This window comes from Thamnophis elegans, chromosome 8 (assembly GCF_009769535.1).
Source record: "Thamnophis elegans isolate rThaEle1 chromosome 8, rThaEle1.pri, whole genome shotgun sequence".
NCBI lineage: Eukaryota > Metazoa > Chordata > Lepidosauria > Squamata > Colubridae > Thamnophis > Thamnophis elegans.
Genome location: NC_045548.1, coordinates 28,757,993 through 28,771,656, shown reverse-complemented (window position 1 = coordinate 28,771,656; position 13,664 = coordinate 28,757,993). Strand labels below are relative to the sequence as shown.

The 13,664-nt window shown below is 39.5% G+C and overlaps 1 protein-coding gene across 2 annotated transcripts in view; it reads left to right on the top strand.

The window, feature by feature from the left end:
• Positions 1-13,664, top strand: part of ROCK1 (Rho associated coiled-coil containing protein kinase 1) — a 109,403-nt gene extending 95,739 nt beyond the window's left edge. Inside the window, exons 33-34 of one of the 2 annotated variants that reach the window (XM_032223483.1) lie at positions 8,695-8,751; positions 10,897-13,664. In XM_032223483.1, the coding sequence (XP_032079374.1) occupies positions 8,695-8,751; positions 10,897-10,900 (61 nt within the window). In that variant the 3' untranslated portion in view covers positions 10,901-13,664. The remainder of the gene's footprint in view (positions 1-8,694; positions 8,752-10,896) is intronic. The other variant, XM_032223484.1, reaches the window with a different exon arrangement.

Below are 13,664 nucleotides of genomic sequence, written 5' to 3'. Positions count from 1 at the left end.
GCAACTTAAAAGGTGAAACTAATATATGAGATAGACTCATTACACGCAAAGCAAGATAGTTCAAGCCGTGATTTGTCATAATTGTGATGATTATGGCTTACAGCTCATGAAAACCTCAAATCCACAATCTCAGAAAATTAGAATATTTAGGTATTTAGGTATTTATTGGGATTTATATGCCGCCCTTTTCCCTGAGGGGACTCAGGGCGGCTTACAACCACAGGGGAGGGGAAGTGCAAGGTCAAAACAAAACAATATGTGAACAACAGAAAAATAATAAAACCCAACTTTCATTCAGCAATCAAACAAACACTCGGGCGGGTAATTAGGAGCCTATCCCCAGGCCTGCTGGGAGAGCCAGATCTTGAGGGCTGCGCGGAAGGTCTGGATAGTGGTGAGGGTGCGGATCTCCATGGGGAGCTCGTTCCATAGGGTCGGGGCAGCAACAGAAAAGGCTCTCCTCCGTGTGGTCGCCAGTCGGCATTGACTGGCAGATGGAATTCGGAGGAGGCCCAGTCTGTGCGATCTAATTGGTCGATTTAGGGAGGTAATCGGCAGAAGGCGGTCTCTCAAGTACCCAGATCCACTACCATGGAGTGCTTTAAAGATGGTCATCAGTATCCTGAAGCGCACCCGGAGACCAACAGGTAGCCAGTGCAGCTCGCGGAGGACAGGTGTAACGTGGGCGAACCGCGGTGCGCCCACTATCACTCGCGCGGCTGCATTTTGGACTAGCTGTAGTCGCCGGATGCACTTCAGGGGCAACCCCATGTAGAGCCCATTGCAGTATTCCAGTCTAGAGATCACAAGGGCTCGAGCGACTGTTGTGAGAGCCCCCCGATCTAAATAGGGCCGCAACTGACGGACCAGGCGAACCTGGGCAAATGCCCCCCTGGTCACAGCCGACAGCTGGTGATCAAGAGTCAGCTGTGGATCCAGGAGGACTCCTAAGTTGCGGACCCTATCTGAGGGGTATAGAATTTGACCCCCCAGCCTAAGTGTTGGTATATTGTGAAAAGGTGCAATATTCTAGGCTCAAAGTGTCCCACTCTAATCAGCTAATTAAGTCATAACACCTGCAAAGAATTCCTGAGCCTTTAAATGGTCTCACAGTCTGGTTCAGTAGGAATCACAATCATGGGAAAACTGCTGACCTGACCGTTGTGCAGAAAACCATCATTGACAACCCTCCATAAGGAGGGAAAGCCTCAAAAGGTAATTGCAAAAGAAGTTGGATGTTCCCAAAGTGCTGTGCAAAGCACATTAATAGAAAGTTATGTGGAAGGGAAAAGTGTGGACGAAAAAGGTGCACAAGCAGAAGGGATGACTGCAACCTGGAGAGGATTGTCAGGAAAAGGCCACTCAAAAGTGTTGGGGGCTTTCACAAGGAGTGGACTGAGGCACTGGAGTCAGTTCACACAGACGGATCCTGGACATGGGCTTCAAATGTTGTATTCCTCTTGGCAAGCTGGTTGGTTTGGTTTGGTTTATTAGATTTATATGCCGCCCTTCTCCCAAGGACTCAGGGCAGCGTACATTAAAAGAAATACATAATACAAAAGTTAAAAAAAAAATTAAATAGAATATCCCAAACAAACCCAATTAGAATTGACAATAACATTTTTTTAAAATTTACAATGATCAATAATTTATTTTGTTTTTTTCAGGCCAGGCTGGCTTGCTGGAAAAGCCAACTTTTTAGGGCGCGTCGGAAGGATCGGAGGTCGGGGATTATACGAAGCTCTGGGGGCAGCTCTTTCCAGAGGGAAGGCGCTCCACAGAGAAGGCTCTCCCCCTGGGGGTTGCTAGCCGACACTGTCTGGCTGATGGCACCCTGAGGAGGCCAACTCTGGGATCGCACTGGACGGTGGGAGGCTACCGGTGGCAGTAGGTGGTCTTGCAGGTACCCTGGGCCTAAGCCATGGAGCCCTTTGAAGGTCATAATTAGTTCCTTGAATCACACCCGATAGACAACCGGCAACCAGTGCAGGCCGCCTAAAAGGGGTGTAACATGGGAGCACCTAGGTGCCCCCATGATAACCCGCGCAGCCGCATTCTGGACCAGCTGAAGCCTCCAGGTGCTCTTCAAGGGCAGCCCCATGTAGAGAGTGTTACAGTAGTCCAGGCGAGAAAGGACGAGGGCATGAGTGACTGTGCACAGAGCATCCCGATCCAGGAAGGGGCGCAACTGACGTACCAGGCGAACCTGGTAAAAGGCCCTCCTGGTCATGGCCGTCAGGTGTTCTTCTAAACTAAGCCGCGTATCCAGGAGGACGCCCAGATTGCGGGCCCTCTCTGAGGGGGCTAAAATTTCTCCCCCTATCATCAAAGATGGAACAAGATGCACAAATCAGGATGACGGAAACTACAGCCACTCAGTCTTGGAGGGATCGAGCTTGAGCCTGTTCCTCCCCATACAGATCTGCACAGCCTCCAGGCATCGGAATATCACGTCGAGGGCATCGTTTGGGTGGTTTGGGGTAGAGATGAAAAGTTGGGTATCATCAGCATATTGATGATACCGTACCCCAAAACCACGGATGATCTCACCCAGTGGTTTCATATATATCTTGAACAGGAGGGGTGAGAGAACTGCACACCACAAGTGACGTGCCTTGGGGTCAATCCCTGCCCTCCAGTCAACACAAACTGTGACCGATCCGACAGGTATGAAGAGAACCACCGTAAAACGGTGGCCCCCACTCCTAACCCCCTGAGTCGTCTCAGTAGGATACCATGGTCGATGGTATCGAAAGCCGCTGAGAGATCTAATAGGACCAGGACAGAGGAGCTGCCCCTGTCCCGGGCCCGACAGAGATCATCGACCAACATGACCAATGCCGTCTCCGTGCTGTATCCAGGCCTGAAACCCGACTGAAACAGATCCAGGTAGACAGCTTCATCCAGGGACTGGGGAAGCTGACGTGCTACCGCACTCTCAACAACCTTCGCTACAAAGCGAAGGTTGGAGACCGGACAATAGTTGGCTAAAGAAGCAGGGTCCAGGGAAGGCTTCTTAAGGAGGGGCCTCACCACCGCCTCCTTCAAGGCGGTGGGAAATAATCCCCCTTTCAACAAAACGTTGGTAATCGCCCAGAGCCATCCTCGTGTCACCTCCTGGGAAGCCGAGACTAACCAAGAGGGACACGGGTCCAGCACACAAGTGGCAGCACTGAGTCTCCCCATAATCCTGTCCATGCCCTCGGGGGTCACAGGGTCAAACTCATCCCAGATGGTCTCCATAAGATTCATCCCCATCGACTCGCCCGAATCTACCCAGTCAGAGTCCAAGCCTGTCCAGATCTGAACGATTTTATCCTGCAGATGCTGAACAAATTCTTCAGCCCTACCCTGCAAGGGGTCTTTCCAAGCTCCTTGGTTAAGTAAGGAGCGGGTCACCCTAAACAGGGCGGCTGGGCAGTTGTCTGCGGACGCGATAAGAGCGGAAAAATGTTGCCGTTTTGCCGCTTTTATCGCCACTAAGTAGGATTTAATATGAATTCTTACTAGTGTTCGATCAGATTTGGACCGGCTGGCCCTCCAACCACTCTCTAGGCATCTTTTCCAGCGTTTCATCTCCCGGAGCTCCTCGGTAAACCAGGAAGCTACCCGGGATCGACACCGGGTCAGAGGCCACAAAGGCACAACATAATCCAAAGCCCCAGTGGCCGCCCTATCCCAGGCTTCCACTAGGGCTTCGGTCGAGTTGTGAGCAAGGGATTCAGGAAAAGTCCCAAGCTCCATTAGGAACCTTTCAGGGTCCATCAGGCGCCTGGGGCGGAACCATCTAGTCGGTTCCGCCTCCCTGCCGTGAGGGGTAGCAGTATGGAAGTCAAGCCTGATGAGGAAATGATCCGACAATGACAAGGGTTGGATAAAAATATCCCCTAAATCTAGATCATTCATCCACTGCCCAGAGACAAAAATCAGGTCGAGCGTGTGTCCCCCATTATGGGTGGGGTCTTGAATTATCTGAGTTAGGTCCATAGCCATCATGGAAGCCATGAACTCCCGAGCTGACTCGGATGTCTCGCCAATGGAAGGCAGATTGAAATCCCCCAGGATCATAAGCCTGGGGAAATCAACTGCCCATCCAGCTAAGACATCCAGCAGCTCCGGCAGGGCCGATGAAATGTAGCAGGGAGACAGGTACGTAACAAAAAGTCCCACCTGAACTCCAAGGCCCCATTTCACAAAAAGGGACTCACACCCACCTATCTGAGGCACAGTGACCTCCTGAGGTCTGAGACTCTCCCTAATAACCACCGCCACCCTCCCACCCGTGCCCTGGGCTCTCGGCTGGTGAAACGCCTGGAAGCCTGGTTGGCATAATTCACTAAGGGGAACACCCCCCTCATGGCCCAACCATGTCTCCGTAATGCACGCCAGGTCCGCTCTACCCTCTTGTATGAGGTTGTAATTGAGGGGAGCCTTATGTGCCACGGACCTGGCGTTAAGTGACACCAGCCGGAGACCAGAGTTCTGTAATCCCGTGCATCCAGGGGTGTGAGAAGGGTGATGCAGAAGAGCTGAAGGCCACTATTGAAGCATCCTGGTCTTCCATAACACCTGAGCAGTGCCACAGTCTAATAGCTTCCATGCCACGCTGCATTGAGGCAGTAATTACTGCAAAAAGGACCCAAACCAAGTACTGAGTACATATGCATGCTTATACTTTTCAGTCCGATATTGTTTCTATGTACAATACTTGTTTTATTGTTTGCATGTAATATTCTAATTTTCTGAGATTGTGGATTTGAGGTTTTCATGAGCTGTAAGCCATAATCATCACAATTATGACAAATCGCGGCTTGAACTATCTTGCTTTGCAAGATAGTTATCTCATATATTAGTTTATCTCATATATTAGTTTCACCTTTTATCTCATATGTTAGTTTATATCTCATATATTAGTTTATCTCATATATTAGTTTCACCTTTTAAGTTGCATTGCTGAAATAAATGAACTTTTGCATGATATTCTAGTTTTTCAAATTTCACCTGTATGAACCAGTCGCCAAGCAGCCAAATTTTGATCACATGACCAAGGAGATGTTGCAACGATGTGTGAAAAATGGTCATAAGTCACTTTTTTCCAGTGCTGTTGTAACTTTGAATGGTCACTAAGTGAAGTGTTATAAGTTGCAGATTACCTGTATAAATTATTATTTATATTTATAAAAATGGTTGCTGTTACATTGATACATGAATTATGTGAACTGAAATAAGCTTATTCATTCATTCATTTATTCACTCATTCATTCATTCACTCATCCATCTTCTGTGGCCAAGTCTCTTATATAGAACAACCTGGATGTACCTGGTTAACATCAAATTGAAACAACTTTATAAAAATCTCAAGAAAACATGCTACAAAAGGCACATATCCTAAGTCCCATCACTGATGATTTTTTGATAGAAGGAACCTGGAACATACTCATTCTATCATATCTTGTGGAATGGGCAGCAATAATTGGAAATAGACAGTTTCACAAGTAGTCTGCCATATGTCATTAAGGACTTTATAGGTGATAATCAGATTGAATTGCATCCAGAAACCTCTGCAGCTTGTGAACCACTGGTTCTCCAGTGCACTGCTCGGAGAGTCCAATGCTGGGTTAACACAGCCTATCTGCCCCTCTGCAGCTTGTGAACCACTGGTATTATGTGGTTTTCTCACTTGTAACTGCTTGAATGACTACATTCTGGACTATTTGTAGCTTTTGAGTGGTCTTTGAGGAAAAACGCATGTAGGGCATGTTGCAGTAGTTCAAACAGGAGATGTCAAGGCATAATTAATCATGAGCAGGACTTTTTGATCCAGGAATAAACATAGTTTTTGCACAAGATACATGAAGACCCTCCTGAGTGTGAGTACCACCTGCTCTAATTCCCAGTTCTAGGGGACATTAAAACTCACAGGAACTCAGTCTCTTGATGGATAAACTAAACCCTGTTGTTTCACAGCCTGAGAGAAAACCATACGCTGACAGAAAACCTTGATTGTGTTATTTAATTGGCCAGGAGTAGAGACATATAGCAGATTATCATCAGCACATTGATGAGACTTAACCTCATTCTGATGGATGGCTTTACCAAATAGATGTCAAATAGGTGTGGGAGTAAATAGAGCTCTGAGGACATATGGGAAGCAGCGGCTTAAGCCTGGATTTCTCCTTAGCTGCAACCAACAGGTAGGAGGAAGGAAGGAAAACTACCACAGTATCATAACTCTCATTCCAAACCCTCTAAACCTATCCAGAACGATACCATAGTATATGGCATTGAAGATTGTTGTTCAAAAAAGATCATGATGATCATGATTCCCATCCCAAACCTACCATAAATAATCAGTAAGCGTCATCAGTACTATATTGGTATGATACCCAGGTCCAAAACCCAACTGAGAAGTCTTCAGATAATCTTTCTGTGCAGGATCTCTGAAGCTGCAGCCAACCTTCTCAATAACCACCTTTAGAAAGGATAGGTTGGAGACAAAATAAATTTCCTTTAGTACCATTGGATCCAGCAATGGCTGCCAGAGAAGGAGGTTGTCCGAATGCTGGTTGGATTATCTTGTCATCCAAATATTTTATCACCACATGCATCCAATCACATTTCTAAGGAGGCCTTGGTTAGTCAGGAAGGCCATGGATTTATAGCCCCAAGAACTCTGTCCACTTTCTTAAGAATAATGGTCTCACTCATATGTATATAAGGGAGACTGATTCATATAACTAAGATAGACTGTGCCACAGTCAACTAACTCCATAGGATCTGCCTAGTTGGAGTAAATTTTATGAACCATATACTTTGAATAAATCTCAGAAGTTCCTATTGAAGTTTTCCTGCCTCCCTCTCATCTCAGGATGTCCTGCATCACCTTGAACATAGCCAATAGTCCGCTAACTGCAGTCAGGATAAGAGTGTAAGAATCATTTTTTGTTACTGTTCTTAATAGCATGAGGTAATCCTTAATAAAGGTTTTTACCTACTTTTGATTACATTTGTTCATCTTCCTCAAGTGGGACTCTAGGCATCTTTTTTGTCATTTCAGACTTCCTGTGAAATCCAAAGGGCTCTCCAAATCCCCCAAAAGGGAGAGTAACCTTATTCCATTGTCATCCTCTAATTCCAGGCAGTGACTAAAGCCTCAGTCAAACTGTGCATCCCTCTAAAATGCAGATGCCTGGGACAATACAATCTCATAGGTTATTTCTCTTCTGGTGCGGAGCAGTTGTGGAAAGTTCTAAGGCATCAGAGCACTCTGACTGCCAAGAGACTGATGTTAGCATTCTCCACCTTCAGTTCGCTTCATTTCTGTGTTGGACCTGCTTAAAGTCTATGGTTACCATGAATTCCCAAACTAACTCATTCACACAAAGAGAGTTCCTCCGGTACCATAAGTCTAGGGACCTGTTCTGCCAATTTACCAGCTTAAATATCAAAGTTTGCTCTGCTACTAATTATTCTTGCCATAATCTTTACAGTTTCTTTGAAGTATGATCTCCACTTTTATAATAACAAAAGATACCATCTTTTAAAAGTCATTTTGACTCCGCTCTTTGATTCCATCTTTCATCATTCCTTTTGCTTCATTTGCACACTGCAGTTTTTATTCAATCATGACTTTTATAATATTGATACTGAAATCACAGAAGTCATGCAGTTAATTTCATTGTGAAGGTTGTGTTAAGGATCAAGTTTCTCAACTTCCTTCTTATAGCACAAATGCTTTTATTTTCTTTAATTGTAAGACATTAGTGCATACAGTATTCAATTAAACATTCTTTAACTGTAATTTCTGTAACATCCTTGAGATTTAATACTGTAGATTTTGCTGTTTATTATTATTTGTCAGGGAGCAGGACTATTCATAGATGCTTACACTGATTTTTTAAAAAGTGTTCTCTTTATATATAAAACAACTGAAATAAGCCAAATATTTTCTACCTTACTAAAAGCATTATTGCTACTTTTAATTCTAATTTTTTAAAGTAGAATTTGCAAAATTTAGCATTTACCACCTGTTACTAGGCATAGGGATACAAAAGAGCCGAGCAGAACTGAACTTTATTTGGCCAAGTATGATTAGACAAACAAGGAATTTGTCTCGGTATATGCAAAACAACAGAGCAATAATAATCCTAATAATGATACCAATAAAAGAAGGTAGTAGAAAAGATGAGGATAATCGTAGGATCCAATCTGGGTTGGTCACCAACTATAGAGGCTTCATTTTCTGAGCTTTCGAATTCATGCTGGAGCCCATCCGCAGGTAACTTCTCTCTACATCTATAAAATCATCTATTCTTTTCTAAAAAAAAAATACTAACCAAATTTAACAAGATTCTTTGGGAACAGTTCATGTATATTCTTAGCTCTTTCATCTGTGAATTTCATTATTCCTAGGCATTTTAAAATCTGGATCTTTTAAAATATCTTGTTTTTGCATTATTTACAAACCTAAAACCCCAGTTTAAAAATAGATTTTTTTCTTCACTTTGCCAAAACTATTCATTTGTTGCTGTTTCTCTTCCTGCTTTTGCTTCCTACACCTCATGCATTCATATTTTGGATTGATCTCCCATTTTACTCTTTTTCAACATTCTGATCACTTCTCCTTTTTTCACAAAGCTAGCATTCAGGGCACATGGCAATTATCATGAAATGTTAATTTCTAAATTTCAATAGGTCAAAGGAATATGGATCTGTGGGGGACATTACCCATTCAGAGAATTCAAGTTACTGGTGAGTAGCTCTTTTAAACCCACTGGCACTTGTGTCATGTAACAAAAGTAAGAAAGCAAAATTACTTTCATCAAATAACAAAAAAGGAACTTCCTCAAAGTAAAAAACCCCATCTCACCCCAGTATTTCCTAGACTCTTGGCGTTGTTTTGAAAGAAATCTATTACCTTTGCTTTCCTTGGTCCTTTTATATCATTTGCTCAAAATCTTTGTTATGTTATATTGTTCTTTTTTATACTGTTTGTAACAGAACAGTATGTGTATCTTCAAAACAATCTTAATTCTACTATGTACAACATTGCATGGTGATGGAATCCTATCTTACGAAAAGTACATTTCTCTTAGTACTTTTTACTGCTTCTCTATCTTATGGGTATCTTTGTTATCCACAACCTTAATTAACATTACAAAAAGTTCAATGTAATTCTGATCAACATACTAAGGGCTTTGCTTAAAATCAAATACGTTTCATGGGTAAGATAGAGTTTGAAAAAATATTCCAAGTCGATCAAAGTAGTTTTGATTATGCCAATTTTTTGTAGATAAAAAAGAAAAAGTCAATACTATTATATCATTTTTAATTTGAATGTTGGACTTGTTTCTTTTTCCTCAAGAAAGTTAAAGCATTTTACCCTGAACTTTCAGATATTTTTCCACTCAGATATTGCTTTTTAAAAACTGTTTAAATATTTCAGTTAATACAGACTAGGATACAAACTCATTGAGGCAGGCCTTCCAGTTTTATTCAAAGTTTGTACAATGTTCTTGCACTTAAAATCTAATAAATCTGTTTCTGAAAACTGAACTATACATCCAGCAATAAATATTTTAAATATTACATTAAAGATGGATCTATTCATTTTTCTTAAGAAAATAATTTTAATCTTTCTTGCCCCTTTCTCTTCCCAATTTTGCCAAGAATAATGTTAACCTTCCTTTGTTATTCTAAATTGTTTATCAATCCTGATATTATAAGAGAAGTACAAACTCAGGTATAAAATAATCTTATTTAAACATAAAAAAGTAAATAGCTTTCCATGGTATACCAGGAGTCAAGATTATACAAGATAATTTTGGTAGGTTCTGGTAATTTTAATATGGAAAATTGAAAGAAGGGACACCTGCCCACAATAATGAAAATACTTTAACATCTTTGAGAAATAGACAGATCTTGCTTTGGCAGAAATAATTCAGTGGGACAATTCCTAATATTTAAATTTCTGTACTGAAAAGTGCCACCCAGTTGGAAGAATATAACCACAATGAAATGTTTTAGAAACTGAATTTAAAAGGGTGCTTTATTATTTATACAAATAAGCAAAAATAATAAAAATCTGGCACAACTGTTTGTTCCTCCTTTGAATAGTTCCTGGGAACAGAAGTTTCAAAGTTTAATATTATTTATATCCCATATTTATTATTTTTTATGAATAACTCCCCCCTCCCCCCAAAAAATCGGTTGGGGTGAGAATAACAGTTGGAAGGGACCTTGGAGGCCTTCTAGTTCAACCCCCTGCTCCAACAGAAAACCCTATACCATTTCAGAAAAATGATTGTCCAATCTCTTCTTAAAAATATCCAGTGTTGAAGCACCCACAAACATCTTGAAGCAAGTTGTTCCACTGATTAATTGTTCTATCAGAAAATTTCTCCTTAGAATTGGTTCCAAGGATTAGTTGTTTAGTTTGATTAGTTTCCATCCATTGAGATATTGACTTTGGTGCAAAGTCACCCAACTAGCTTTCATGCCTAAGGCAGACCTAGAACTCATAGGTCTCCTGATTTATAGTCTGATGCCTTAATAAGTTGGCGAAACTGGCTTGATCTTAAATATTTGGTAATTTAATTTAGTTACTATGCTATATCACTTCTTTATCAATAATTTTATCAGATGGGAATCTATTATTAATTAATAAATTTAAAAACAACAAGAACTGAGGGGTTCACAAAATCATGCAAGCTCTCTAACTCTCATAACTATTAAGGGAATGTATTAACTATGAAGAGGTTTTGGTTTTCCCAACATGAATATTTTGCAAATATTGCTTTAGTTTAAAAGGTACAAATATTTTTTTCTTAAATCTATAATATAATATGAAATGATATAAACATTTGTAATTCTGGTTTGTCGTCTTGTTTATTCCAGTTAACAACATATGGAAGCTTCATGGATCTGACATGGTGCAGTCTGAAAATGGTGGATTTTTTTTTCACCATATAGAAGTGTTCAGACCGGTTGTTCTTTCCGATACAACTTTCACAAGCTTCAGGGCTAAGACTGCTGTTACTCACCCCTTGCTTTGGCATAAAAAGCTCGCTGAGGGTATCTTATTGCGGGTTTGCCTTAAGGTAGATTAGATTAATTATTACTATGTAATGCAAGTAAAAGCAAATAAAGCTTAGGATTAGTGCTGCCTTTAGAAATTTGTGAAAAATAAATAAATGCTTGTCAATCTTAATGGAATGTGGTAAGTTTTTCTCATATCAGTGAGAATGAAAGAACTATTTACCCTATGAGAGGGGTATTTATATTGGGATAAGCACACAGACTTGAATATAGAAAGAAGGTATCTCAAACTGAGAGAAGCTGAAATTTTCATGGAAGACTCGAAGTCGTGCTAAAGCAGCAAAATTTGCTTGAAAACAAAGCCTTATATAATCACTTGAACTTCAGTGCCTTTTCTGTATTGTTATTAATGCTAATCATTCATCATAGCTCAAAGTATTAAACAGTTTGCTTTACAAAATATTAACTTCACATATTGGTAAAGGAGGAGAAAATGAGTAAATAAGGTAATCTATGCATTATTGCCAAGCCATACAGAATTGTTTTTCAAGTGGCGTTAGAAGTACCGTAACTGTTAAAACAACCAAGTTTGGAAGTGTACTTTGGTTCATAATTGTTCCATAATTTGTATAACATGTTTCATTTAACAATTTGAAGTGTGAATCACAGTAAGCATACACATATGTCTATGTATGCTCCGTTTAACATGTAAATTATTGTTAGAATATTTTTATTGGTTGTTGCCCTTTTAGTGCCTTATTCTGAGAATTCTTTTACTGCCATGTCAAATGAGTTTAGAAATTTCAAATACCTATTGCTGTGTGTCAGTAGTTTTATTGATTGAAGTATTGTAGGATCTAGTTCCATTTTCAGTTGTACAATCTTGAAAAAAACTGTTGGTTACCACAAGATAATTTAATCATAATAAAAATAGTAATAATTTTTTTACCGTGAAAACAATTTAAATCTCTGCAACATGTTAAAATTCCAGGTAATACAGGAATTGAATACTTTTTAAATTCTTGTCTTGTAGCAGGAATATTATTATGGTATTAACCGTATGATTTATTTTATTTTTTAACCAAATACCTCTTTAGTAATTTATAATGGCTTTGCAGTTATGTATTAAATAAGAAGCACTGGAAAAATGATTCGTCTCAATGGCGATTTGCATGTTTCAAGTGATGTTGAAAACCTTAGCAATAGATATGTAATAAGCATATCTGTTAATACAGCAGTAATGACTTGTGCTCATTTAATACAAAATAAAACTAATTTATGAAATAATTATTTTGAAAATGACTGTGGTATTTTTCTCCAGAATACAGTTTCTAGGAAGTTTTATTGTACTTTACAGGCCAACTGTTAGCATATTTAAATCTGATGCAACTTGATAATTTTTTAAAAAATAAATTTTTATAATGTCATACTACATTTTAATACAGGGTAAATTAGTAGAAATCGCATAGGATATTAAAGAACTTGTTTTGATAATTAAATTGTTAAATCCATTTACTAGCACATGATTTCCCTCAGAAGCCTTATACCAGGTACACAGCTCTTACAATATTATATTTCCATGAATTTTAATTTATGCATAAACCATAATTGTTAATAGAAATATGTTACATTTATTTCTGCACTCTGGAAATCAGTGATTTTGCTTTGTTACTATATACAAATAATATGGACTCTAGCAAAGCTTAGGTGGGTAATAGAATTGAGAGAAGATTGACAATGCTGAAAAGTTAAAAGAGGTTAGGAAGTTAAAGTGTAGTTAAAGAAGGCCAGAGGAGTTTGATTTTGTCAAAGTGGTCTGAGAAAAGAGGACAGAGTGTTTGAGATAGGAAGGCAAAAGACTGGGATGACTGACATGTAGTATGAGAAAGCAAGTGGAAAGAAGGAACAGAGGAGGATTCATGTGCTTGAGATAGTATAAAGCCAAAGAGATGGGAATAACAGGCAAGAAATTCAAAGTTTTGTTAACCGATTCAGAGCTTAGAAAAGGGTCCATAGAGTGGTTAGACAGACTAATAAGTCTATAGTGAAAAAGAAAGTTACTTTGAGAGGAAACTGAGAAGATAACCAAGGATATGGTTACTGATTTTTATTGTTTCTTGGTTAAAACCAGTGGAGTGCAAAGATATGGAATTTGAAATATTTTGAGCTTGAAATGTTCTACAATACTCAAAATTGAAAACAGCTGCAGAAAACGGTTGTAGAAGAGTTCTAATCTCTAAATGTTTCCATTTTGAGTTGGAAACTTTTTGCTAGAATAATGGCTGAATGCTTATAAGGTTCAGAACAACCCATTTCAATCTTGAATTGTTTTATATTCTTCTAATTAAAATTAATTATTCTTTAAAATTAAGGATTTTTAAAAAGAAAAATGACAACTCTTTCCATGAAGAAAAAATAGAATAAGTTTGATTTTTTTAAAATAAAAAGGTATAAATATTACCTGTAAATGTGCAATTTTCAATGTTCTTACCACTATTAACAATTTCAGTAAATGGGATGAGTGATGCCTAACAGGAAGACAGAAATAATCTAAACCATGCCCAAATAGTAGCTTAATAACACCAGAACTGACATAGAATTATATATTATAGGGAGAGGTATATTGA